This window comes from Dreissena polymorpha, chromosome 11 (genome assembly GCF_020536995.1).
Source record: "Dreissena polymorpha isolate Duluth1 chromosome 11, UMN_Dpol_1.0, whole genome shotgun sequence".
Classification (NCBI taxonomy): Eukaryota; Metazoa; Mollusca; class Bivalvia; order Myida; family Dreissenidae; genus Dreissena; species Dreissena polymorpha.
The window spans coordinates 24,772,181-24,798,349 of NC_068365.1; the positions used below are offsets into that span (position 1 = coordinate 24,772,181).

At 31.2% G+C, this 26,169-nt stretch overlaps 1 protein-coding gene across 1 annotated transcript in view; it reads left to right on the forward strand.

Moving 5' to 3' along the window:
• The window catches only part of LOC127850424 (E3 ubiquitin-protein ligase rnf213-alpha-like), an 85,176-nt gene that overhangs the window by 49,107 nt on the left and 9,900 nt on the right, over window positions 1–26,169 (forward strand). Inside the window, exons 55-76 of the mRNA XM_052383447.1 lie at window positions 1,065–1,313; window positions 2,041–2,158; window positions 2,558–2,829; window positions 3,191–3,305; window positions 3,440–3,553; window positions 3,942–4,040; window positions 4,278–4,331; window positions 4,956–5,147; window positions 5,312–5,393; window positions 5,523–5,557; window positions 7,208–7,302; window positions 9,484–9,631; window positions 10,355–10,520; window positions 17,688–17,788; window positions 18,429–18,486; window positions 18,615–18,811; window positions 19,933–20,062; window positions 23,100–23,180; window positions 23,319–23,508; window positions 24,274–24,499; window positions 24,820–24,894; window positions 25,863–26,054. Coding sequence (XP_052239407.1) covers window positions 1,065–1,313; window positions 2,041–2,158; window positions 2,558–2,829; window positions 3,191–3,305; window positions 3,440–3,553; window positions 3,942–4,040; window positions 4,278–4,331; window positions 4,956–5,147; window positions 5,312–5,393; window positions 5,523–5,557; window positions 7,208–7,302; window positions 9,484–9,631; window positions 10,355–10,520; window positions 17,688–17,788; window positions 18,429–18,486; window positions 18,615–18,811; window positions 19,933–20,062; window positions 23,100–23,180; window positions 23,319–23,508; window positions 24,274–24,499; window positions 24,820–24,894; window positions 25,863–26,054 — 2,989 coding nt within the window. The remainder of the gene's footprint in view (window positions 1–1,064; window positions 1,314–2,040; window positions 2,159–2,557; window positions 2,830–3,190; window positions 3,306–3,439; window positions 3,554–3,941; window positions 4,041–4,277; window positions 4,332–4,955; window positions 5,148–5,311; window positions 5,394–5,522; window positions 5,558–7,207; window positions 7,303–9,483; window positions 9,632–10,354; window positions 10,521–17,687; window positions 17,789–18,428; window positions 18,487–18,614; window positions 18,812–19,932; window positions 20,063–23,099; window positions 23,181–23,318; window positions 23,509–24,273; window positions 24,500–24,819; window positions 24,895–25,862; window positions 26,055–26,169) is intronic.

A 26,169-nucleotide genomic window follows, 5' to 3' on the forward strand; every position in this document is an offset into this window, starting at 1 on the left:
TATATTAGAAGTATTGCCCCTTTGTTTCCTTTTATACTTGAATTGTGTCCGCTTCATATTTTGAAAACTAAACGATGTATCAAGGTTTACCTTATTTGTTGATAGATATCATTTAAAAGATACGCAGTGCTCAAGTTACTTTATTATTGCACCGATTTTGAAGAGTAGATATATTGTTAAATGTTATTCTAAAAATTTGCATTGATAATATATAAAATGTGTATTTAATGGAAAATGCATGGATAAGTTGACATATATAAAGTGAACTGCACAAAGACCATGCCTCTTGCTTTGCTGTTATTCAAATCTGTTAGATTATACCATTTAATTTGTCCTGTGGATATTTTGAAAACTATAAGATGTATCAATTTCCAAATACAAATGAGATAATTATTGACCTTTATTAAGTAATATATTTTAATTGTGTCCGCTACATATATTGCAATCTTTACGAAATAAAAACGTGTACAGTAATAGTTAAATAGATCTCAATGAGTGAAAGTGAAATTCGCAAGAATTAAACTCCTGCTTTCAAAGTTTAAAAGTTATTGCCGTTTTAATTTTTTATGCTGAAAGTTTGTAAATTTTGAGGCTTGTTTTGCTCATCAAAAATTGAATAGCATAACCTAAGAAGCTTGTGTTGTATAGCAACATCATGTTATGTTATATGTTTGCTACTGATGCTGCACTTTTTGATTCAGTGTTGCCATAAAAATGATGTTTATTTGAGCTGTTGGTGTTCGAAATAACTATCGGCGCTATTATAAGAGACAAGCGCTGATCACCGCTTGGTAACAAATGCAAAGTTTTTTTATTTTCTTGGGATCAATGTGATTGTTATAGATGGAGGTTTGCATAAGAGTTTCGTGATTCAAATGTTGACCACCTAACTGTAGTCAGCTTTTATGAAATATGTACAGAATTAATTCCTGGTATTATTTAGCGTTTGGGTTCGGAACTGTAGTCACGAGTTTGCTTACATTTCGTGTGAGACAGCTTAGACACAGCACTAGGTACATGTTTATTAGGTTAAAGAAAATTAAGGTTTTGTTTATTATTTTCAGGATTGGGATTGAGAAGTTTGAGCAGTACCAGAAAAGGTGCAACACATTTTTCTTGGAGATTATATCACAGTTGTGTTTCGCCAATGGAGTTGCTCCGTCAGAGGACGTTTTAAATACATTGCTCGGCTATGTAACATACACATCAGAGTCGGGCATGTTTTTTACGAAAAATCTTAATATTTTTGATACAGGTTTGGATGCGAATCCGGTATTTCGATCGTTCTTATTGCAACTTATATTAAGATCAAGGTTAGTACACTTATTGAGCAGTTTTTGCAGTAGATGTTTAATTTTTTATACGATCAAGCTCCCAAACTACTTTTGATAAATATTATATACTTAAACATTTGACATAAGCGAATGGTTGTATCTGGTGTCGTAACAATTATAAACTAAACAGTATTCCAGGCCATACATACACCAACTACTAAAATGTTTCATACAACAGGTATGTCATGGTTCATATTTATGAGCAATATCATATAAAATATTGTTACAAAACAAATTGATATGTTTTTCCATGGAAAGTTACATATTGCGCGTGTACAAAAAGCGATACTTCATTACATTTCCTTCGTAATGATACATCATCTTTTATCATTAAAATGACCGCGAACATCGTTTTAAATTACTATATTGACTTTATTCAAGCATTATGTATTTCCTTATTTTTTTATGTTTGAAAAAAAGTATTACCGTATAAGCCGTCGTTTTTTCGTTTGTATGGTATTATAAGTTTCACAAGGCTTTACATAAGTAGTACATAAAACAAATATTTATTTGATTTTATTGTATACGGCGAAACTTACCTTTTGTAATAGGTTAGTGATGACGTTTAGTCTAATTTTGTTAACGTCACAGTGTCAACTTCCGTACCTTTTTATGTTTAAATTGTTTTGTGTTGACTTTAATGCTGACTTACAACATATATTAGGAGCATCTTCGTAGATAAAACTCGTTCACATTATTGTTTTAGCGAGGAAAGATACGTAACACATTATCTTGGTCAATTCTCTGGACACGCGAAGCTGCATGACACAACTGCTAGCAAAGACGTGATCGATATGTACATGCTAATTTTGCAGTGCTGGGAGGTTTGTTTATATAATACGTTGTCTTATAGTTGTTAATAAATTCAGTGACTGAAAGGTAATTATCGTAACTTGAGCGTTTTTTAAACAACCGCGGTTCTTTTCAATAATATTAAGGGCAAAATGACTTCTGCAAATTATGTTTTACACCATAATTTTTCAGATATGTTATAATTATTACAAAAACAACAACAACATAAAATCAAAAGAAAAATGTCAACACATGTTCTCATGAGTACACCTTAAAACCGATTATGCATAATATTGATTCAATCAATTAGGAGTCTTTTATACAACTTTATAATAATTACTACAACTCGTTTGAAATTTATGTTTATATACTATGAGTGCGTGTATTATAAACGGAATTTTGAACCAAGTGTTGATTGACGTGTTTTTTAGGATCGGCAGTTTCAAGTTATTGGAGAAAGCGAAAGTTCAAGGCTTGGTGTGTTATGCAATTTGCTTCACAAGTCTCAAACAATTTTCAACAGCGAGGGATCCAAATCTACTGATACATTATATGCTATAGCAGCGTCGCGAGCGTGTTTGGCTAGTACAGCTATGTATTTAGCACAAATTGCTGAATCAAATCTGATTATCCATGAAGGAGTTGAACGAGTAATTTTGACTGCGCAGACATTTTGCAGCAATATAGATTCGCAATGTCCCAAGTACGAAGTTGGCTTATCTTTTGTTGTTTTGATAAACGCTGCTATCATTAAACTCAATAATTCGGTTTATAATGTTATGTCATCTATAAAGTGTAAGCACTTTGTTTAAGACAAGTAGTGTACATAATCTATTTCGTTATTTTCAGTATTCACATTTATATTTGAAATATCCTTCTGTTTAATTTTCCCCTTCGCGTAACTTACCGATAGCTGCGTTTTTTTATAATTAAACATTAAAGTGAAACGATTATTTTAATTTAGAAACGCAATACCGCACACGGTTTTGTTGAGAAGAAAAAAGTTATATTTAAATGCGTAAAAACCTTATATAACCTCTCCATTGCATACACTTTATTAATAGAAAGTACTTGGTGAAACTGTTATGTCGACAATATGGTGTAGACGTGTATCACCGTCTATCAAGATCCGATGTGAGCGCACTAAAATGGATTGCACTGGCTGGGGCAACAGATCAGGTACAGCATGCAATACCGCTTTTTACGGCGCCATATTGTACTCTGCAAAACATCACACCATGTCTTTCGAATGTTCGATACCGTTTTGTTTTCTATGCACAGAATGATTTAATCGCTTATGATTTTAATTGCAGACTGAAGTGCCGGACAAATACTTAGTAGTTGGGCAAACATACAAAAACCTACGAGAAGCTGTAGCCAAACGTATAATTGACGGTGATACTGATGCGTTTAAAAGTCTACTAGAAGTACGCATTTATAGTTATATGATGTAAATAAGAAATAATAAACATGATCTAGATAACTAATATTTCTGTGTTATGTTCACCTTGCGATTATTTAATATAATAATTAGATGGCAAATGAGCAAGTTGTAGTCGCAAATAAATCATGATAGTAGCGCATCATTATGTTTAGGAAAGAACTTAGAAAGCGAAGAACTGATTGAAATATCATACATGTACATTAAAAGTTTGAAAGGGGCAACCATATTAAACCCTTAAATTCTTTTTTTTTCTACATTCGTTTCGGCAAACTTGTTCAATTGTACGTACGAGTTACTTGCAATCGATTATTTCTATAAACGAAACAAGAACTCAGACTTATTCACTGAATAAAATAACGGATGCATTACAGACAACTAGTAATGAGCTTCTAGAAATTCATCTACAACTTGCTGTACACAGAGAAATCACCTGCGCCAATGTTCGAAAATCAGGTCAAATTTCAACAAAGGTGCGGCAACTATTTGTTTTTCCTGTTTAGTACAATCGTCAAAATACCACCGACGACTGTCATATGTTGATGCATAACTTTCAAAAGTCACAAATTCATTTTATAACTATGCACATATTAAACGTACTTGTGAAATTAAATAAGAGATTTAACAAGAACATTATGAAGATTACATCGAACGTTTCCTATTTCGATTGTTGTGCTGGCGTAAATATCACACTATTTTTCTTATTTTAGGGTATCGAACGACTAACAAAATTTTTGATGGGTTCCGACATGATAACTAACAAGGTTTGTAATGCAACGACATTTTGAAATTTAACTGGAACCATAATTGCATAATATGTTTCTAAATAGTGATAATGCATATGTAAACACGATATAAAAACTTTTCAGTTTAAAAATGGAAAAATTGCAAAACTTTTTGAAATTTCATTTCTATTTGAAATATGCTCTATTTGAGCAATGATCTTAATATATAGCCCTTGATAATCACGTTATTGTCAATATTGGCGTCGAAAAGTATATTGTATGAGCTATTGCAATCGTGTTGAATCTACCACCCTCGTTGTGTGTTGTATTTTGTTATTCTATTTATACCAAACATATCATCACATATCGGTGTGTGGATATGTTTTTACATTTTTTGCAAAATATAATAACTCCTAAGGTAATTTCATTTGATACAAATGGATGTTTCTTAGCCTCCAGTTGTCTTTGATAAAAACGATATCGTGTGTATCTTGTCTCAATCTCCTCATATACATGTTGGGGTTTTATACATGTCTTTCTTGATAATGAATGTTGTTCTTCAAATAACAATACTACCTAATACGTATGACAGTGACTTTCAACCGATGTCAGCATATTATTGCTTATCTTATTATTACATGATATAATCACCCTTTTAAACAGGATTTTTTGAAGATGTTGCTCACAAATCAGTTGCAACCGACCTTTCTGAACATGACGCCAGGAACAGACATCCATCAACAAGGTTTACAATGCCTCTTGGTGCATTTTAAGATTGTGATGGCCTTGTTTGATGGAAAATCGACGATTCTGGATCCATTGAAAGCTGTTGTCACGGGGCACGAAAATATTATGGTAAATAAAAAAAAATAAGTAACAACATTTTCTATTGATGTACATGATTTAATTTAAAATCGATATTTAATGAATTATAAAAATGGCCAACATCTGTATGCGCCATTTATGTACGTTTTAATGAAGAATAATCATTGGAAAAGTATCACACTAACTCATTTCAGAATGTGTTTCTGCCTACCATGCCACACGAAGTAGAAGAGTTGTGTGAACTAGTTAAACAAAATAATAGAACTCGTATATATTGTAAGTATAATCAAAACATGGTCTTATGTATCTCTGTTAGAGAGCATTATATTTAACTTTGAAATATTACAATACTGCAACAAACTACATTGCTGTGTACATTCAAAGTTCTTGTTTTCAATTATCAAGGTTGTCCGAACGGTCACCCTTACACCATTGGTGACGTAAGTACAAGACGAAGTTTTTATTAAATCATTTGTTTCAACTACTAATTGCTTCATCGAATTATATATGACTGAAATATACGTTTACCTATTTAATGAAACATTACATAACACTTCTAAAATTGCATCATCCATGTAAATAACGGAAATATGAACGAAACATTGTTTTCACATTCATCGTCCACGAAAAGGCGTTTTATAAGTGGGCTTTTAATAAGTAACACATCATTTCCGACTCTGAGCGTGAACAAAGGCGACAAGGTTATATGATATAAGGTTATATCGATTTATTAAACATTGCTTATATGACATTTATCGATTATTATTATCGAACGTGGACACCAATACATCTGTTTCATCATTTTTCTGAAATGATTTAACGTTTAATAGCTTGGATTTCGATAATGCTACACATCAAAGTTGCCGATGGCCGACGTGTCTTAGGTTACCACCTGTAATAGTGGTATTCTTTATAAATACCACTTTTACAATGGGTTTGATCGATGCTATTTATATTGACATATAGATGTTTTCTCTTGCTTCTGACTCAAATCAGCGATGTATGACGGGGCATTTAGAATCGGCCATTCAAGCGTTTGGGATTAAGAGTTTTGTAAACGAATAGTTATACTCCTTATAATTAAAGCCCGGGCTACACGTCGACGCAAAGACATTATGTTTTTATCAGAAAGAGGCAACACAAATAGTTATTGTGAACCATTTTTGTTCCGCTATGTGGACTTTTCTGCTATTATCGACTCTACTGTACCGAAATCACCCATGCTTTTATATAAAAAACGTGTTCTAATTCATATTCATGCTACCAAAAATAAGTTGGACCTTTTTCTGAAATAAGGTCACGTTCTTTAGCGGTTATTACGGTCATTATACACAATTAATTTGCGAAAGTGTTTGGCAAACTCAGCTGTCTTTCATATAAGAGGTCCATCATGATTCATTTTCGTTTGTTCTTCTGTCTGTCCGTTCGGTATATTGTTTTCTTGTGGGATACCAGAAAGGTGAGGATGGGAAATGACCAGAATTTTATTTATATTGTAGCACACCTTTTCACTTTGAAGTGCGCATATTTTCAGTTCTATTATTTTGATAGGAAGTGTTTTGTTTTTATTATACATAGGCCTTTTGCTTTTCAACTTTATATAGCCTAATAATCGATTTTAAATTACGCATTGATATGTAATACACTTAAATTGAGATAAAATAGGAGCACATGAGCCACAGCTGAAGTTCAAAGGGCGCTGAAATATTAAAATGCGAAACGTATACTTGCATTAATAAATTGGATTTGCACGACAAATGTAAATCAAAATGTGTCTCCGTTCGAATCAGGTTGTTAGGTCAACAATCACAGTAATAAATAGAGGTCAAAACGTCATCGGAAAGCGTTCATCGGTTAAAACGATAATGTTTTATGTGTTTTAACTTAAGGTATAAATGGATTTTCTAGTGTTTTTGAAATAAACACGAATGCAGCATACAGTCACCCATAAAATAAACACCACCAGTATAACATCTCAGCAAACCGTTCGTGGTGTTTTTGTTCGTATGTACACTTGCAAAACCTACAATATGTTATTCACGTTTACTGAATGTACTTATATAACTACATGTCTGAGTGTATTATTCCAGTGTGGCAGGCCCGATTATATAGGCACGTGTAACCTATGCAAAGAGAAAATTGGCGGGACAAGTCATAATTTGCTACCCGGCAACACAGAGTATAAGTAAGTAAAACCCAAATAAACTTATATCTCAAAAAAATTTCAGCGCAAACAACATTTCAACGACCACTGTGTCTTCATGTGTGATTACTAACCGTAGTTTTGATATACCTGATTAATTAAATATTTTTGAAGAAAATCACTTTTCCCTATTCATAAGCATGCCCAAACAAACAACTACCTAATTTTATATGAACGTTTATTGAGTATAGTAACGTGTGTACTAATATATAATTTTAAGGTTTCGTTTTTACTAACCACATTAGTCAAGGTAGTTTTGGATAATAAACAACCCCTACATTATATATCAATCTTATCCAACACTTTGACAAGTAAACGCATATTAATGTTATCAAACGCATGACTTATATTTCTTAAAATCAAGGGTTTTGAACATAAAATGTGTTAAGTCCAGGGCGAAGTGCAAAAAAAGCTGAATATCATATTTTATTACCTATTTTAATATGAAGTTCCTAATTGCTCATTTTATAAAACATCGTTTTTGGCACATTTTTTAATAATCAGGCAACAGTTTGTGACGCTTAATGGTTTTGATGTGTACTGTTGCGCTCATCAATACCTAAACCGTGTGAAACTTTATTTAATCTCAGCTCTACTACTAAAAAGGTGTTTATTTTTTTATACGAATAACGTATTAAAGCAGATATTTCATTAACATGGGGTCATTATATCAAAATTATTTGCTCTCAAGGGCAATATTCTAAATGTCTAGACCCAGAAGTTTGTTTGTCTAAATTAACTTATTTTAATATTGAACTAGAGTAACTAAGACAACAAAACATACCGTAGATAATGAACATTAGAAAACAAGCTTTATATAAAAATTATTTTAAACAATAATGCAGTTATATGGAACACAGGATTAAATATGTTTGTTACCAAAGAATTCATAATTGTGCCCATTTACAGGATAATTTAGACGTTTAATTGCAACACAACTATGCTCAACTAATTGTTGAAAACGGCAAAGCATAACAACACACAAAACACGGTCATAAAGAGCAACTGTGTTTGTTATTCAACATCATAAAACAAATCTAAAGATGATAGAATCGGTGAAGAACAGTTCAATCTGATGTAAATCAGTTCGAAAACAGTATTTAAGAATGCTCTTGAAAAAATTGTTGAATTTATTGTATTATCAATTGGAGCGTCATATAGCATATTTTATGACAAAGTGATCAGAATGAACACTTCACAAGTGCACAAGCATGAAGTTTTATTCTCTCAACTAATGAACCACGTAAATTATACCAAACGTCCAGGCAGTTTTTTTTTTCGGAATAATTCTTACATGTTATAATAGGTGAGAACTAACATATAAAATCATGTTCACAGCAAAGTCACGTATTTATACATCGGTTACACATGTCAGGCTTTATTTTCAGTTACATGACTCATTTTGTATATTAAAACGGAAAACTTGTTTTCGTTTGGTTCTCGAAATATATCAGACCAATAATATGATTGAACATTTACTTGAAATGTCACTTTTCGAAAGAACAGTTTATTTAAGCAGTGCGTGATCAATTGTGTAAAAATAGGTCTTGTATGTGTTCAAATTCTTTGTCAATATGTGTTGGAATTAAAAATATCGTATTATTTTCAATAGAATGTAATTATATTAATAAGATACGCATTATATTTGTGTGAGTGAAAACGAACATTTGCTCTTGAATTTATATGTACGTGTATTTTACAAGTTACACCCGTGTACACCGAAAATGAATGATAAACTAGCATATGTTATTATGAAATTAAATAACCAATTTTTATATCAGCGGAACCCGTTTTTATGTAAAATAAATATATTCAATTATAGTGCGTGCGAAAGAAAACGATTGCTTCATGTTTGCAAGCGTACTTATCAGATTTACCACTGAAGCGTAACACACTGTTGCGTTAGCAAATATATATGTGTGTGTGTGTTTTACTCGCCAATATCTACTATTCAACCGTTTTCAATTCCGTTGATCGTGCAGATAATCAGCATACTCGGTTTCTGCAAGGTTGTAAGTGTAAGTTGACTGGTGCTTCAAAATTTCAAATACAGTGGTAACTAATATTAGATTTTTACTGTCCTAAAAAACGAGATACTTATCTAAACATTCTTATTTACAAACAAGAATAAGACATTAATATCGCCGTTGTGTCTGATTTTAGAGATGAAAACACCACCCGAAAAGGTCATATAATTGGCCGATCTGTTAGAAACGGCGTAATTCAACCTGTGCGAGAGTTGAATCCTATCCACAGCATTGCAGTCAGACTTCTTCTTCACATGGCCATGTTCCTTGGTCCAGTTGATCGGGTTCGTAATATATACATAAATGCGTATGTACATGGAGATAATGCAATACTTTATGTAATTTGAATTGGTATCTTTTTGGAATAAACTCAAGCTTGCAAGAAGAGGGAGCTATACATGAATCTCAATGGAAATATGTTTGTTTGTCTCTCTGTCATAAACAAAACTTGTCTCACAAAGTACTTATACACGTTCAAATCTGCATCATTCAAACTAGGTATGTACACTTTCTTATGATATGATGCGGTGGATGCATGTCTATTATTATTGATCAATAACACTTCCAACTCCTTACATATTTGTTCAACTTAAAATTTCCGTCCGCTTGTCCTTATACAAAAAACACGTCTGACATTGATGCCCATCACTACATTTTTCAACGTCCCATTTAAATTATCGCAGGTACAATATTGCTAAAGTTTTGACCTATCGTATGGATAACATGAGCATGACAAAAAGTCCGACGAAGTTTTTTTGCACTTATGACCTGACTATATAAAGACCTAGATATGATTAAATAACTTGCAAAAAAGTACGACTTGCGGCGTATGGGGTTTTCGTTGTAATGTCACAATATCTAGTTTAATTGAACGTTAGTTTAATAATTATAATTTACGATTAAGCAAGAATATTTATATTGTAGGCGACATTTGAAACATTATAAAATGCATTATCATACATACCACGCTACACAATTGCTTGAAAAATATAACCCTTTCTGTTTAGATTTACAAGTTAATCAAGCCTGCCGTGAAAGAGCGAGAAGTATCTGCTTTTTTGTTAGACCACATACAATCGAATATAGAAGATCTACGTCGAGCATTAGGTCGTAGTGCAGATGATGTCCTTTCGCTGATGCACGCTGTTATAGACATTATGATGAAAGAATCAGGTTTGTTATTTACCTTACCAATAAAGATCAATGTGATACGCCTTTCATTTAAAAATTGTGTTGGAAAAACAAACAGCTTTGGATGAATATATAAAGACATTTTAAACTAGACAAGCTTTCAGGAAGGAAAAACATGAAGACAAAGTAAATACAACGATGAAACAGTTCCAACTTATATCGAGACAAATAATTTAATATATTACGATAAAATAGTTTATTTGTACTTGCATAAATCAACATAGAACAAATCATACTAAATAAATTGATTGAAGTGTTATATACAAGTACCTGGTCACTGACACACTAAACGCATACGGATAGCATAAGTCTTTTTTAATTGAAAACTTAGGACCGATGTGATATAAATGTTTCAACCTGACTTGTTACTATTCGTATATTCAAAATATATTTTACAAGTAAATTAGTAAGATAAATTCATTTAAAATGTATATTAACGTCTTATTTAAAAAATTGCCACTATTTAAATATTCTGTCGCCATTGCACATCTCCACATAGCTTAACTATCCATTATTATCAGTTTATACTAATGCGTATGCATATACCTGACATTTCAAATAACTGTTTTATTGACATAATTTAATGTATTTTTAAATGATAACATAAAGTGTCTGGATATTTTATACCATATAGTTTCATCTTAAAAATACATTACATTTTGCAATTATAATTAAAACATTATATAAAATAATATAATATACACGGTATGCACACTCTTTATCAACAAGATTGTAACACAAAATTAAAGGAATTTAAGTTTAAGAAAGTTTTTCGTAAGTTGTTTTCGCATCTGGATAATACACAATATAAAACTATTATTAATTCAAAATCATAGTTGCAGATTTATTATCTGTGTAATCAAATTAATTTAATTTGATTATTTTTAACTTATGGTTTGGTTTATTCACTTTTCAAATACAGTCCATGAGTATAAATGTTAAAAAATTGTAACATATATAAATGCATGACATGTGATTTGTATTGAATTTCATAAGTTGTTAAATAAAGTGTCAAGACATGAACACGTTCTAGGACAATTGGATTTCGACATTTAGAATCTTTTTACCAATGTTTTAATGGTAACATTAAAAACAAAAAACACGAATCTACAAGAGAGTGAGAAGGCAAGTTTGATTAATAAAAAATACACAATTAATCATTATAATATTTATATAGGGTTCTTTTCATAAAATGAATGCTTTATGTACAAACAGTGATAAGTTTGGTACTTGTGTTTTCAATTTGCATAAATTCAATAAACTTAATCATGTTAGGTATTTTCCAGTAATATGTATGTATACACCATTTTCTTATATCATCACTGAAGGAACATTCCAATAAAAGTGATATATATATATTTATACCTTTTCATGAATATATATAGAATACTAGCTTTTCCTAGTATTCTATTTATCCCATTGATTTTTTTCAACGTGACATTTAACAAAAATAGATCTAATAACCTTAACAATAATTTTAATTCATTCTTAAAAGGGCTTAAAAGCTCTAGCGAATGAAACCATGCGTAGTGATATAGAATGTATTTGTTCTGGTACGCAAAATAGTCTTTAAGCATTTCACACAAAAAACTGATCAACGAGAAAAATATCACCATATGCCTCGATTCAATTTTACGCAGCATGCAATTTGTAACATATTACGACCGCGAAAAGAAGATTTTATTTTAATATAATTCATTCTATTTTCGAAAGAAATGATCAAAATCCAATATGGTAGCGATTGCTCCTGCCAAATAATGTCGATGTCAACATACATGTACGTATAGATTTATATACAGAGTAGTTCTAAATTATCAAAAGAACTATACTCGCCTATTTTTTTTTCATGGACGTTGCAGATTTTGATGGCGTCTTGATCTAGCCTTCACATCCTGTAGTTTGTGATCCAAACACAAGATAATCCGTAATAATTATATAAAGCTTTGAAACACTTTTTGCAAACGGGTTATTTTTACTGAATAGACTTTCTTTGATAAAATAACAAAGACAAAGTTTATTCAAAAAAGAAAATACCCTTACGTTTACTTACATTAAAAAACAAACAATTCAAATAGACTACTGAACCAAAATACACACCCATCAGTATGTTCTACACGCACATCCAAATAGGCACGCGCATTCTGAAAATCAATAACACGAATAAGCAAGATCCACATGTAGATCTAAATTTTTCGTCTCACAGATTCCATCCGAGGTAAGTAGTCCATAGAATATCCAACTTTTCATCCAGCCAGGATACATTAAAATGAAAAAATTGCGCGTTTTCAATGTTTTATTCCCAGACATCGCATACTAGTTTCGTATACATCAAAGGATGGCATCACATATAATTGGAAAATGACGCACTACGTATGTAATTTTATGACGCCGTCAATCAGCTGATTTTCATAATACGGACGGCGAAAAATTATGTCCCTTGACTAGATCTAAAGGTTGAAGGTCGTATAATTTTAAAGCTAAAGTTTTCTCGACTTCAGAGATTTCTTATGAAAAATCATTCAGTGGTAGATTAAAAAGTAATCCGTGCACGCGATAGGTTTATTCAACAAAGTTGGATAGAGACTTGTTTATTCCATGGGGTGTTATACCGTCAATGTCGCGGTAAAGATGGGATACATTATTGTTTATGCAATCTGCCTATTTCTATTTCTTATTTATGAGATGAAACCCTTAATTTTCAACGATTAAATCTTAACTTATTAATACTAACATTTGTTAAGTTAGATTAAGGTTGCAATTAAAATATACAAAACTCACTGTAACTTATTGCTCTTGATGAATATTGCCTCCAATTGGGAAATAAATATCATTTAATATCGACTTTTCCAAGGATAAAACACGTTTTATCGCCTACACCTTGGTTAAGCCAGGCATAATGTGCGCCTACGCTTTGCAAGAGACTAACATATTTTGCCTAACATTGTGTATTTGGTTTATTTATTAAATTATCAAACATATGACTATAAACGCACTAAACACACTTGTCATATTGTAACTGAATGTTTTTCAACCAATAACTTATGACATTAATTGCTCGTTTTGTTATCAAGAATTGTCTGCCAACGTTCACATATACAAAATTAATCAGCGTATGAATTTTTACAACTAGTATTTGTTTGCAAATATTTAAGTGCACTCTTGCAATCGCCATTGACTTAGTAAAGCCCAAGACTACTGACCCATAATTACAATTGGTAAAACAAGCTGATTAAACAACTCTTATTTGGTATGTATTGATATTGTTTCAAAACTTACTAAATATGAATTAAGAATAAAAGCAGCCTTCAAGGCTTGGTCTCCAAGTGTTTCAAGTGTATTTGCAAAGGTCTTCCTGTAGTAAATTCCTACGTATGTAAATGATTGAACAATTTCTATTGATTGGTCTTTGTACACACATTCAATATCCTTCTTAGTTGTCCACCTTTAAAAAACGTAATATTTGTTTTATTTGTATAAGCCCAAAATTCCCACTTATCACAATATTTTTCCAAAAAAGACAAACCTTTTATTATTTCTCCCTCTAATTAATTTCTACGATTATTAAAATTTTACCTGTATAAAAAACAAAGTCTAAAGCATACATATATATTAATTCCTTTACAACCATTTAACATATCATGTTTTACAAGTCATAAAATTAATAGAAATAGGAATGTTGATAATGATTCACATTGTTTTGCACCTAGAACAGGATCTTCATAACTGATTGCGTTATCTTATTGTATTGTTTATTTCACATCTGTATACGTAGATTTGATGACATTATGTATTTTTTCCTCTAACGCATATCTTCAACAGTTTATACCAAATGATATCTCTCACCCACCAATCGAACGCTTTGAGAAAAATGAAAACAATATGGCATAGATACGATTGTTGTTCGCTTAATAAATAATTAGGGACACCATGTAATACAAAATGTAGTCAATAGTTTCCACATTATTCCCACGCTCACAATATTTTTCAATCAAAGACAAACCTTTAATAGTTTCTTCCTTTAATTTATTTCTGCCTTATTACAATTTTACATGTATAAGTAACAAACAAAGTTGTTAGCATACATATACTAATTCCTTTACAACCCTTAAACATGTACTGTTTTAATAAGTCATTTAAATGAATAGAAATAGCAATGTTGATAATGATTCGGTATAACCCTTAAACAGGAACGATCTTCATTAATTATTGTTTTATGTAATTGTATTCTTTATTTCACATCTGTATACATAGATTTAATGATATTATGCATTTTGCCTCTGACGCATAGCTTCAACAGTTTATGCCAAATGATATTCCTCACCAACCAATTGAACGCTTTGAGAAAAAAAAAATGGCATACATTCGATCGTGTTCGCTTATAATGAATAATTAATGACACCATGTAATACAAAAAGGTAGTCAATAGTTCCCATGTTTTGCCTGTGACTCTATGTGGACATGATTTCAGCCCAATTGTAAGCCTTTTGTTATGGACTAAGAATACTATTTCCCAAAAGTACTTAATAATGTTATTCCTCTGTAATTATTTACATCCTACTTGTCACCTTTTTTATGAAAAGGAACAATAAAACCCTCACAATTCCCTTCAAGAAAATGGTCAAATTCAAACAATTTATTTCAAAAAGTACCTGCATTCTTTAAAAAACTTTTAGTACTATTTCTATATTAAAAAAAGAACTCCTTCAGAAGAAAATGCGGGCAACCTGATTTACCATTATGAATTTCGTCACAAGCGCTCATAACTTATTGATCAGTAAATGCTACATTTAACTCATTAAACATTATATGTAAATCTTCATTGAAGTTAACATCTTCATCAGTTTGACAAATTCTAGAGTTAGGATAATTACTTGATGTAAAATAGTTTAAAAATCCCTACTTCTTATATCTAGCTTATTGTATTTGTCTACATGATTTTTTTTAACAGTTTCCAGTAAAGTTGTGCATGTGTTACTCTTGCATTTACTAATTTTATTGTTTGATTTTTATCAGAAGTATATATTTTTTTCTAATTGTACTTTTATTAAGACTCAGAGATTATACCATGCTTTGTATATTCGTCTCTGAGGGATAATGTCTGTATTTATAAAAATGTATATAATAACATTTTTTTAAATATTGACATTCATAATCAACAACTGCAGCATTACAATTCTTTAAAACAATATGTATTGGCAACTAGCTTTTTGTGTAATTATTGTGAAATTATATTTTCAATTACTTAAAATATTGGGTTAAATAACTATCTAATGCTTCACTTTTTTGAGTTTTATCAATACAACTACAAATAGTTTTAAGGTATTTATTACACTTTCAAAATTTATTTCATTTATATCAGCAATGTTCTTTTCATTATCCCAGTAATAAATGTATGGTATGTTTTGGCATCATTTCCATAAGACCATTTCTTTAAGGATATTCTATATATCAGTTTTACAATTAATACTAAATTTTACTACTCAGTGATCCGAAAAAATGTAAGGATCTAATACTTTAAACTTAGGATTCAATCAAAACATTTTACTTTCACTGGGAGCAAGATCAATAGTTCTACAACCTTAGGAATTTACAAACATGTGTTCTCGTAATTTATATCAGAATCTATCTTAACAATCACTATTCGTTAACCTGCCATTTAACAAATATCCAATAATATCTTCAAGAGTCATTTTCAGTTGTATCTAGGTTACATCTTGGTAAGTTTACATCTTGTTCATAATACTCAGGTTACACATTTTTCACACAGACCTGAACAGTGACATATACAACAAAATCTGGCTTATCCCTAACTGTGGTATAAAAAAATACCACATTTAAGGAATACACACGTGTCTTACTCATACTTAAATTTATTATAAAAAATGTCATCTGTAAATAATTCAAAAACACCATTTTCATAAAGGTACTGCTTTCCAATATTTGTGGTGCATTTTAAACTAAACTCATTAATAAATCATTGTTAAAATTAAACAATTAACCATCCATTGTATTCCACATTACGCAATCACTTTTACTTTAAATGAATGTTATATATTTCTTACAGTTTATTATGAGCAATTGTTTGATTGGAATAGATCATCGGTTTTGTTTTTGAACCTCATGCTTTTTCTCTTTGTGACCTCGTATTAAATCAACCTAGTCTATTTGTCTATAGCTTGTCAAACCAGTCAGGGAAAACATCTTTTACACAAGTGCTGTCTTGCTTGGTAGCGTTTGTGTTCATTTCGCCTGTTCGGTCTGGCATTAGCTGATGATTTTGACGTGCACAGGGTCGATCCTGCTTTAGAGGCTTCTTTCGGATATCTATATCAATCCCGAAGCTTCTGTCTTTCAGATGGGAAATTGTACTCATGCTCACTCCAGTATCATTATAGTATCTAAACCTTGAAATTGAATGTCGTTTCTAGTCAGTTCCATCATATCGGTGTGCCCTCTCTAAATAGTAAAGTATTTTGTCAATTTCTATCTCATAAACCAAATAACGAAATACTAAATAATCATTTCCGTATCTGTGCGTCAATTGATCCGTACCTCCATAAAATATCAAATTGTTTTGCATGCTTCTGGTCTCAATGTCTATTGATCTATAGCCCAATACCTCTGATATAAGCTCCTGTCGCTCACACATTTGTTCCACTTTCCTAATTGTGTTTTCTAGTTCGCTACAGTATTTGTTTACACGCTTAACGTTCCTCCTGCAACGTTTTCTTTATCACTAACATTTTCAAAGTTTGTGTTTTACTTAGTAAATATACTGGTGAGTTTCTCATCAGTAGACAAGTTAGCAAATCTTTCGCTACTTCGCAAGCTTGCATTTTTACTTTTATTTGTCACGGTTTGAATTTCCCTCCAGTATCTCCATTTTCGGAATTGCAAAATTACTTTCATGGATATTTCCGTACAAACGTCAAATTCCTCGTTAACATCACTAGCACCATTATATTCCTCGCAACAGCTTTCCATTTTGTAATCAAACGCACGAAAATTTGCCTTTTAAATCACTCGAACAATTTCTACTGTCCGCTATAGATTTCTCTTACCACCTGAGCACTCATGCACACGTTTCCCATTTGTTTACATATTTTGGAATCCATATGTGCACATGTAAATGATGAATATTGTTTTCAGGTACTACAGTTAACTCCAATGATACTTTGTTGAGTACAACAGCTATTCGAAGAACGTGGGAAAAGTCGTTTTCAGATAAAGTGCTGGCCAAAGTTCTTTTGGTAATAAAACTGCTCTCAATTTTTAATTTCAAAAATTGAAAAAAACATAACAAAAACTGCTTTCTTTTACATCACAGGTGTACGTCATAATGTATGAATAATGAGAATACTTTCGGTGTTCCTGTTTCATTGTTTTCTCGTGAGATCCGGGAACTTCGAATTAAAGGTTAATAATACCGCACGCATAGCTTCAATGATGACAATATAACATTTGGATACTAACAAATCCTTCCATTTCGAAGAATATAAAAGTGACAGTCGGTATATATAAACCTGAAAATGGCGATTCAAATAGTTGATAAAATAGTGTTATGTTCATATATTCATCATGATTAGGCCATTAGTCATACGTCAATTGTACAACAAAACACTATTGTCACTTAATGTTTGTGTGCTTTAGCTTGTCATTGATTTAAATCCATGCATCAATTTTGATTGTTCGAACATTGACTATGTTATTGATTGACGGACTGGCAATTTTTTGCCACAGAAGTTTTGCGTAATGAGAAGATTATCAGACACATGAACTAGAGCTGTATATCAAAGGAACACAAATATTTCCAAAGGACAATGAAGAAAATTACTTGTGTAATGATTTGTTTGAGTTATCACACGTATTTTGATTGGTGTTTTGTTTCAGGACGTGAACGGTTGTCTTGTTCAAATTAATAATGATATCGCAAATGATAAGCGTTTAGGTAAATATGTCTTGATTATTTTTTGCGAGCATTCGTAAATTATATTGCAATAACAATGTAAAATATATTGCAATGACATTTGATTATACACATTAATGAAACCAGCGAGCATTTCTTTGTTAACTTAGGTACTGAGCCACTGATGTGCCTAATGTACGAAACTGAAACATGTTCAGAAGCAGAAAGTCAAAATCGATTGTTAGATATGCCACGAATGTGGAGATTCCGTTGTCCCATTACAATTGAACATGTGCGCCAGGAGCTCGATTCGAATATTCACAAGATGAAACGACCTACTCGTGTTCTTCAACGTTTCTTACACGAGGTACTAACTTTGTCATACACTTGTATAATGTTTTGGTAACGAAATGTGTTTTGCATAAATATTACGGACTGTGAAATTACTGCATATTAACTCTAGTTTATTGCAAATAAAACAACAACCATGCGTTTTGGATTTTGTGATTTTATACATTACATACAATACTTATCTTAGATTCGCAGGTCAGTAAAATAATAATTGAATTAAAACTCATAATAGTTCGCAAAATATTGAGACAATACCGCAAACATTCGTACTCTTATCACTAATCAGGCTATTTTCCCTTAATGCATTTCAACAGGTTGAACAGTATTGTGTTGTACTTCTACTTTTTAAATCTGTAATTAATACATAAATAAGAGAAAAGTTCTGTATGACATTTTATTAGAAAATAAAAATAGAAACTAGAACGAATTTTAGTTGTTTGAACTGCACATGTATAATATTGGTTTGTAGACAAATAGTTTGTTTGTTTGTCCTACACGATTTGATTGCAATTACACTTAATTGTCCTAGAATGATGATCTCTTAGACTTTAGCTCAGATTGGCAAATGACACTTTTAAAACTTTTTGTAGCAGATTTGACAAATTAAAGAGCCCTGTATAGCAGGATGTACGAACCACAGACTAAAATAAATATTTTTGTTTAAATAAGAAACGCCATTTTGAGTGCAGAAAATTATAAAGATTTTCAAACGCGAATCGATCGAGTAAATTGACATTTTTTCTCATATTGTGCTTACTTTTATTCAAACACGTTTATAGCTTATAAAACATATATGGATAACACAATGTAAAAATAAAGATACTTTAAGATTTAACCAATTAATTCCGGTTAACCCCTTTCGAATATTCGATTGTTGTTATTATTAATTTTGCTGTTAAGCTCATATGTATACAGTTTATACCGATATAAGATATGTATTAAAACATTTCAAACAGTGCACAAATCTGTGAACAAGTCCGTTTAAAAAAAATAATATGTTAAACTTTCTCTTGACGTATATTTTAAAACACATGACACATAATGAAACACGTATCACGTGGACACATGCATAACTACACTTGTTATCAAAACATGTGTAGAGGTTGAATTTGTTTATTTACTGTTTACGTGTTTAAGGAGAACTCACTACAAGCACTGCGGTTCCTACCAAATATTATGCGTTTCCAACGAGCACTGTTAAGGAAATTTCAAAAGAAGCTTGTTAAAGCAGAAGCAAAAAGAATTAAAGTCGAAGACGTAGTAAAAGGTAAGTGTTCTTCTTCACGATCATGTTTCTATCGCACTCAACTACGCTTCAAACATATGGGAAAACCCACTTTTTCTAGGTTATGTTTGTAAAATAAGATCGATGGACAATATATGGATATAATATTACGAACAATTAATTAAACAAATGATTACATTAAGTCGTTATTTACACCACAAGGTGTCGGTAGTTGGAGTCGCGTGAATAGCAAGGATAATAAATAATTTGGTATATTTTCAGTACTTGATATTGTATTGCGGTTCATTGCACACGACGGGCGCCTGTCCTATTATAAACCTAAATGCCTACTTAGTTCATATATACACATACACTTTGATAAATGTATGAAACATTATTCTGTAACCATACTTTGTTGTTGAATAACTTACGATAAGCCTTAAACTTTGGAGTAACATAAAAATCAACAGAACAGATGTTCATGTAAAAAAGGGCCACCTGCTTATAAGGCAATTTTATATAAAAGCATTTGCAAAACAGCTTAGTTCAAGCATTAAAGCCACACAACGTATTTGGCATTGTGAATTTAAGTATGAATAAGAAACATATTTTATTTATGCCAATTAGACTTTATCTGGTGGTTACAAGGTAGACATCCGTCTTTTTGCGCTTTAAAACTAAAAAATAATCGCGTTTGTCGAAATTTTTGTCGAAATTCAGGTCGGACCTCAAAGACCTCGTGAAGACCTGTAGGACCTGTAAATAAACTCTGATATATAAAAAAAAAAAAAAAAAGTTTGTCGAAATGGACGTATATGTCTAGAAATCCTACTTTCGGTTTTAAAAGCGTTACAGTTTGAAAAATAATAAATAACTTGCTAACTAGGCTATAGATTTAATTTTATCTATGCCAATTAGAATATATCTGGAAGTTACAAGGTAAAAATCCGTCTTTTTTTGCGCTTTAAAACTTGAAAATAATCGCGTTTGTCAAAATTGACGTATATGTATAGAAATAATACTTTCGGTTTTAAAAGCGGTACCGTTTGAAAAATAATAAATTACTTGCTAACTAGGCTATAGATTTAATGACAATTTTGCAAACTTTCAAATTGCATCTATATGTATTGATTAACATGTATTTCATTCCAAGGTGTGTGACTTTAAACAAAATCAGAGAAAAAACACTTAAACTTATATATAACGTTCAATCACGTACATGGCACGAGTGTTGTCATCACCTAAGCATTTATTTTAAAGAAATAGAATGTTCGAGTAGGGGTTAAATAAGATATAACCCCTTGGGAAACATTAAATTTACTAATATCATGTTAAGTCACCATATTCTACTTAGACATGGTATCCGTATGTTGGTTTGAATACACTATTTAATAAAATAGCGGATAAATGTATTAACCAATTCAAATACCCTTATTGATTTAATTTAAAGAAGTATATATTATTTTATAAAGCAAAATAAAGCTGTTGAACTCTGCGGAATTATTATTGTGTATGTTTACATATACAATGAAAAATAACACCGACTATAAACATTACTCGTATTATTAAATTAATGTGTACTAATACTTACTAAACAATGCATACTAATTCAGAATGCAAAATAAATGTATTATAATATTATCTTGCTATTATTCCACTTTGATCTATGATTATTAACATAATGTACTTAAGTTTATGTTCAGTTTTTAACATTTAGTGGATCATCCGAGTCTTAATTGATAAGCTAGCGTTTGCTTTGTGTTCATTTTTGAAACCCTACTTTCTGAATGGAAAAATATATGTAGGAAAGAATAACATATGCAGTTTAATAACTTTTTATGATTAAATATAGTCTAATCCTTTTTGAAGGATAAAACGACGTTACAAATTCACGTTTTAAAATTGGTTTACGTTAAAAGCTAATATGTATCTTACTTATTATCCTAGGTAGAAATGGGTTATGACAAATATATATCATTAATGCATTTTTAAATATGTGACCAAAATATATAGTGCTCTAGATATCTCATTGGGAGGGATCGAACACATTATTGTCAAAGGAGGAGGGTTATTGATCAGTATGGTCGACATGTATAATATTATGTTCTTGGAAAGCGTGAGACGTGGACAGAGGGTTTTATTGACCCAATAGATAAAACTATGATATACTTACAATTAAAGTAATTGTAGATGTATAGTGCGTGTTATTGTTGTTCTAAATTATTAACTACTGTAATAAAAACACGCCTACAGTCATGGTTAATGAAATTAATAATATATCGGATGCTCAGTTTGCATTCTGAAAAAGCAGGTGTGTTTGATTTTTATTGATATGTTTCATTATTTTTGAAAAAAAAAACACTCACAGAGTGGAGAGACAATACGGACGGGACGCCCATTCGGGAGGCTCTAAAACTGTCAGAAACATACTCTGATCTGACCCTAAACTCCATACATTTAAATGTGCTAGCTTTTGATAGTGTTTTATAAGACGGTAATATAACTAAGTCTAGACAGATATGCTTAAAAGGATGTCATGAAATACATTAAAAAACGACATTACTATAAACCTGACGGGCAGTCAACACTATAATACTTCTTTAACAATATCCGTTGGGCATCGAAAAATGTCTGCTTGTAATTGGTTAAGTTACATAATCAATGAAACATTGACATTTTGTGAACATTTAATTTAAAATTCAAAACTTAAATATCAGCTTAAAAATATTAACGTTGTGTGACTAGGTTACAACTCGTTGAATTCATAAGCAAATATGCGTCCTTAAGTCCACTAACTGAGAGTAAAGAATTAATTGATCTGTTTAACATAAATCCGCATTTTGATAGTTTTCCATCTAGAAAAACGATATGACAAAAGTAATTGCCCATACATTTTGCATGCAAAGTCATTTGTATGCGGTTTTACGTCAAAAGTGCACTCATTGAATGATTGTCAACGTACATATGTAGTCTGATAAGGTTATTGACATTTATTAGAAATTCAGAAGATTAGCAAGGGTATATTTTACAAGCATGTGACCACGTACTTTTGTTATGTGAAAGAAACCTGTTGTTGTAGAAATTTCAAGTTCACAAAATACTGAGAAGTGGATAGATGATTTTGCAAAAGCTTGGGAAATAACAAAACCGTCAATTAAAGGTATTCTGTTACATTAAAGCATACACACTAAAACTCACATTTTAACATAGTTTTACACAATAAATCGATGTTGTTTTATATAAATGTATTATGCCAATGTTTTATTTTGGGTTTTAACAATTTTACTTTTTCACAAAGGAATTCCTACTAAATTTGGACGAGCGATGTTTCCGACTGAATGGTGTAGTTTGAGAATTGATCAAACAACCCCTATTGCAGTGTTTCTACCATCTACAGACGGGATGGGATTGTGTTCATACGCAATGCTTGACTTTCTCTTTGAAAAACAAAATGATCTATTGGATTTTTACGTTAAGACATCCGGGAGGTAATACAATGCATTTAATGTCTACTTTCAGAAGTTAAACAAGCATATATATATATATTATGTGTGTGTTTAAATAAATATCGAAATAATGGCACTGAAATATTGAAAGAATGTTTCTGTGCAAAGAATTAAAAAACGTTTCTGCGCTCTATTGATTTGACTATCTTACATTGAAAATGATTATCACTGTATTTTTTGTATATAAACAATATTTCTCTTGTATAAATGTGAAATTATTTCACGCACACACTTTTTTTAGTCTCTTATAAAGTTGTAGAAAAAACATTCCTGTCAATTGGTTTTATGTGTTTAAAAATATCAAAATATGAATATGTCATTGAAAAATTCCTTAAATGAATCTTTATTCGAATGTTGTTTCTGAAACCCGTATTTATAAAAGGGTGTGGAGGTACACATGTACTTTCTTGCGACATGTAAATAATTCAAAACATAATAAAAATAATTCAGCCTGATACAATAATGAAATTTTCTACACTTATTAACATGCATTTTATCTGAGTACTTTCTCTGCGGTTTCTTTATATGGTGAGTATCCGATGTGGGAAGATACTAGATTGAATGCCATTTCTTGTAGCTCACGTTTGTTTCACATAAATTTCAATATTTTCAAAAATTCAGGGAAGTATAAAAATGAAATTAAATAGTAGACATATTCATATATTGCTGCGTTATAGTACGGTATAATGTCGTTACATTTAATTCATATCTTTTTTGTCCTTTCCACATTTTAATTTTATTTTCCAGGCAGAATCAACCCGCTTCTGTAAATCCCATGGATGTAACGAAATCACATCTGATAAGTTTTGACCTTCAACATGATATAATGCCAATTATATTGGCAAACTGTCAGTACTCTGTTGAGACCGGTGTCGGAACAAAGATAGAATATGACTTTGAAGGAATGGAGAGACAACTTATTGATAGATTACTCTACTCAAAATCAAAGATAAAATGTCGTCCTTTCATGGAGGTACTACTTAAACTACTACACCTATCTACTTCAACTCTATATACTACTAATACTGATTATATTCCTACTATTACCACTACCGCTACAACTAGCACTACCACTAGAATTACCACCACAACTACGCCTTCTTCATGTACTATAACATCTTCTAAATAATTATATTCACAATGTTATTATTTTTAGTGATATCTAGGATTTATTTTAGCGTTCGATTAAAGCACAACATACAACATTGTGTCGTACTTTTATTTAAGACGTTTTATATTCTTCTTGGTGTCTGTCATGTACATATTTTTTAGCTGATATTATTCTATTCACAGATTGATCAGATGGTGTACAGAAACGAATTAACAAACGCGAATGTTTTTATGAAACTAGGAGAAAAAATACCTCAGGTATAAGGGTATTTTTATAAGGGTATTTTATATACGGATTTAATACATTAAACCATGGTTTCAAAGATTAATATGAGGAATATTCAAAATTATATTTAAGTAGTTCAAATAGGTCTAAAAATTAAAGATACATTTACTGATATCGAGGGGTGAACGGAAGATTGTTTGACTCATATTAAATAAAGAAGGAGATACTGCAGTTTTCCGTTCAGCCCTAGGTATATCATGTGTTAACAAATTGCAATATGGGATAAATTCCACTTCCCCCGCAATACTTGCAAGATTAGGACTTGTATGACTAGTCTCCCTCGTTCGTCGAACTTTTGCTCGATTCTACGTCGTTTCGACGGTCTTTCAAAAATGTTTGAACCTTCAAACTTAAATAATTTTAAACGAATTTGACTCAAACATACTTATTTATAAAAACACTCACATGCTACCCCACATCAATGTCATATTGTTTAATCAAATGTCAAAATACACTTTAATTTTCCAAATTACGTTGCGTCAGTTTTACTACCAATACATCGAAGGACTTTGAAATAACCTGTCACATATGCTTAAATATATGTTCCTGTTTGTTGCGGGTAATAAAAACATTGAGGTCGAACGAGAAAAGGTGCAGACCAGAATGTCATCTTTATAACTACCTTTTATGATTATAATTAATACAAAACGGATTGTCACTCGAGTGTACCTCAATATAAAAATATAATACTATTTTGTAAAACACATCTGTTTCAAAACGGTAGGGCATCAAATTTTAGTTGTAAATGTTTCAGTTTTTTTTAACGAGATAAGGAATAAGAGGAAGTTTTAACCGGAGAACCTATGGGTGATGAACGTACATTTATTTGCTATGTTATCAACCCAAGAACAGTGTTGTGACATATGATGAGAACAAGTATAATGCTATGTACTCAAGCTTTTACATTTACCTAGCTGACATGACTTTCAAAAATGTGTAGGAGCATTTGAGTGGTGACATTGGAAGGAAGATCCGTGATGAGCTTAGAGAACTGCCTGATGTTTGTGAATCACTCGATAGCCTAGATGTTGCTATAAGCTTTCTGAAGACAACTGGCGGTGACCCAACCGCCAAGCTGAGTTTGTTCATGAAAGCAACTCTACGAATGGAAAATGCAGTTCGTAGTCAAAAGGTGATTTGTCTAATTAATACATTTACCTATGTTTAATAAGTTTAATGAAAAGACTTGATTTACACCAACTTAACCTATTAAATTGTTATCATTCCCAAACATAAATAATATATTA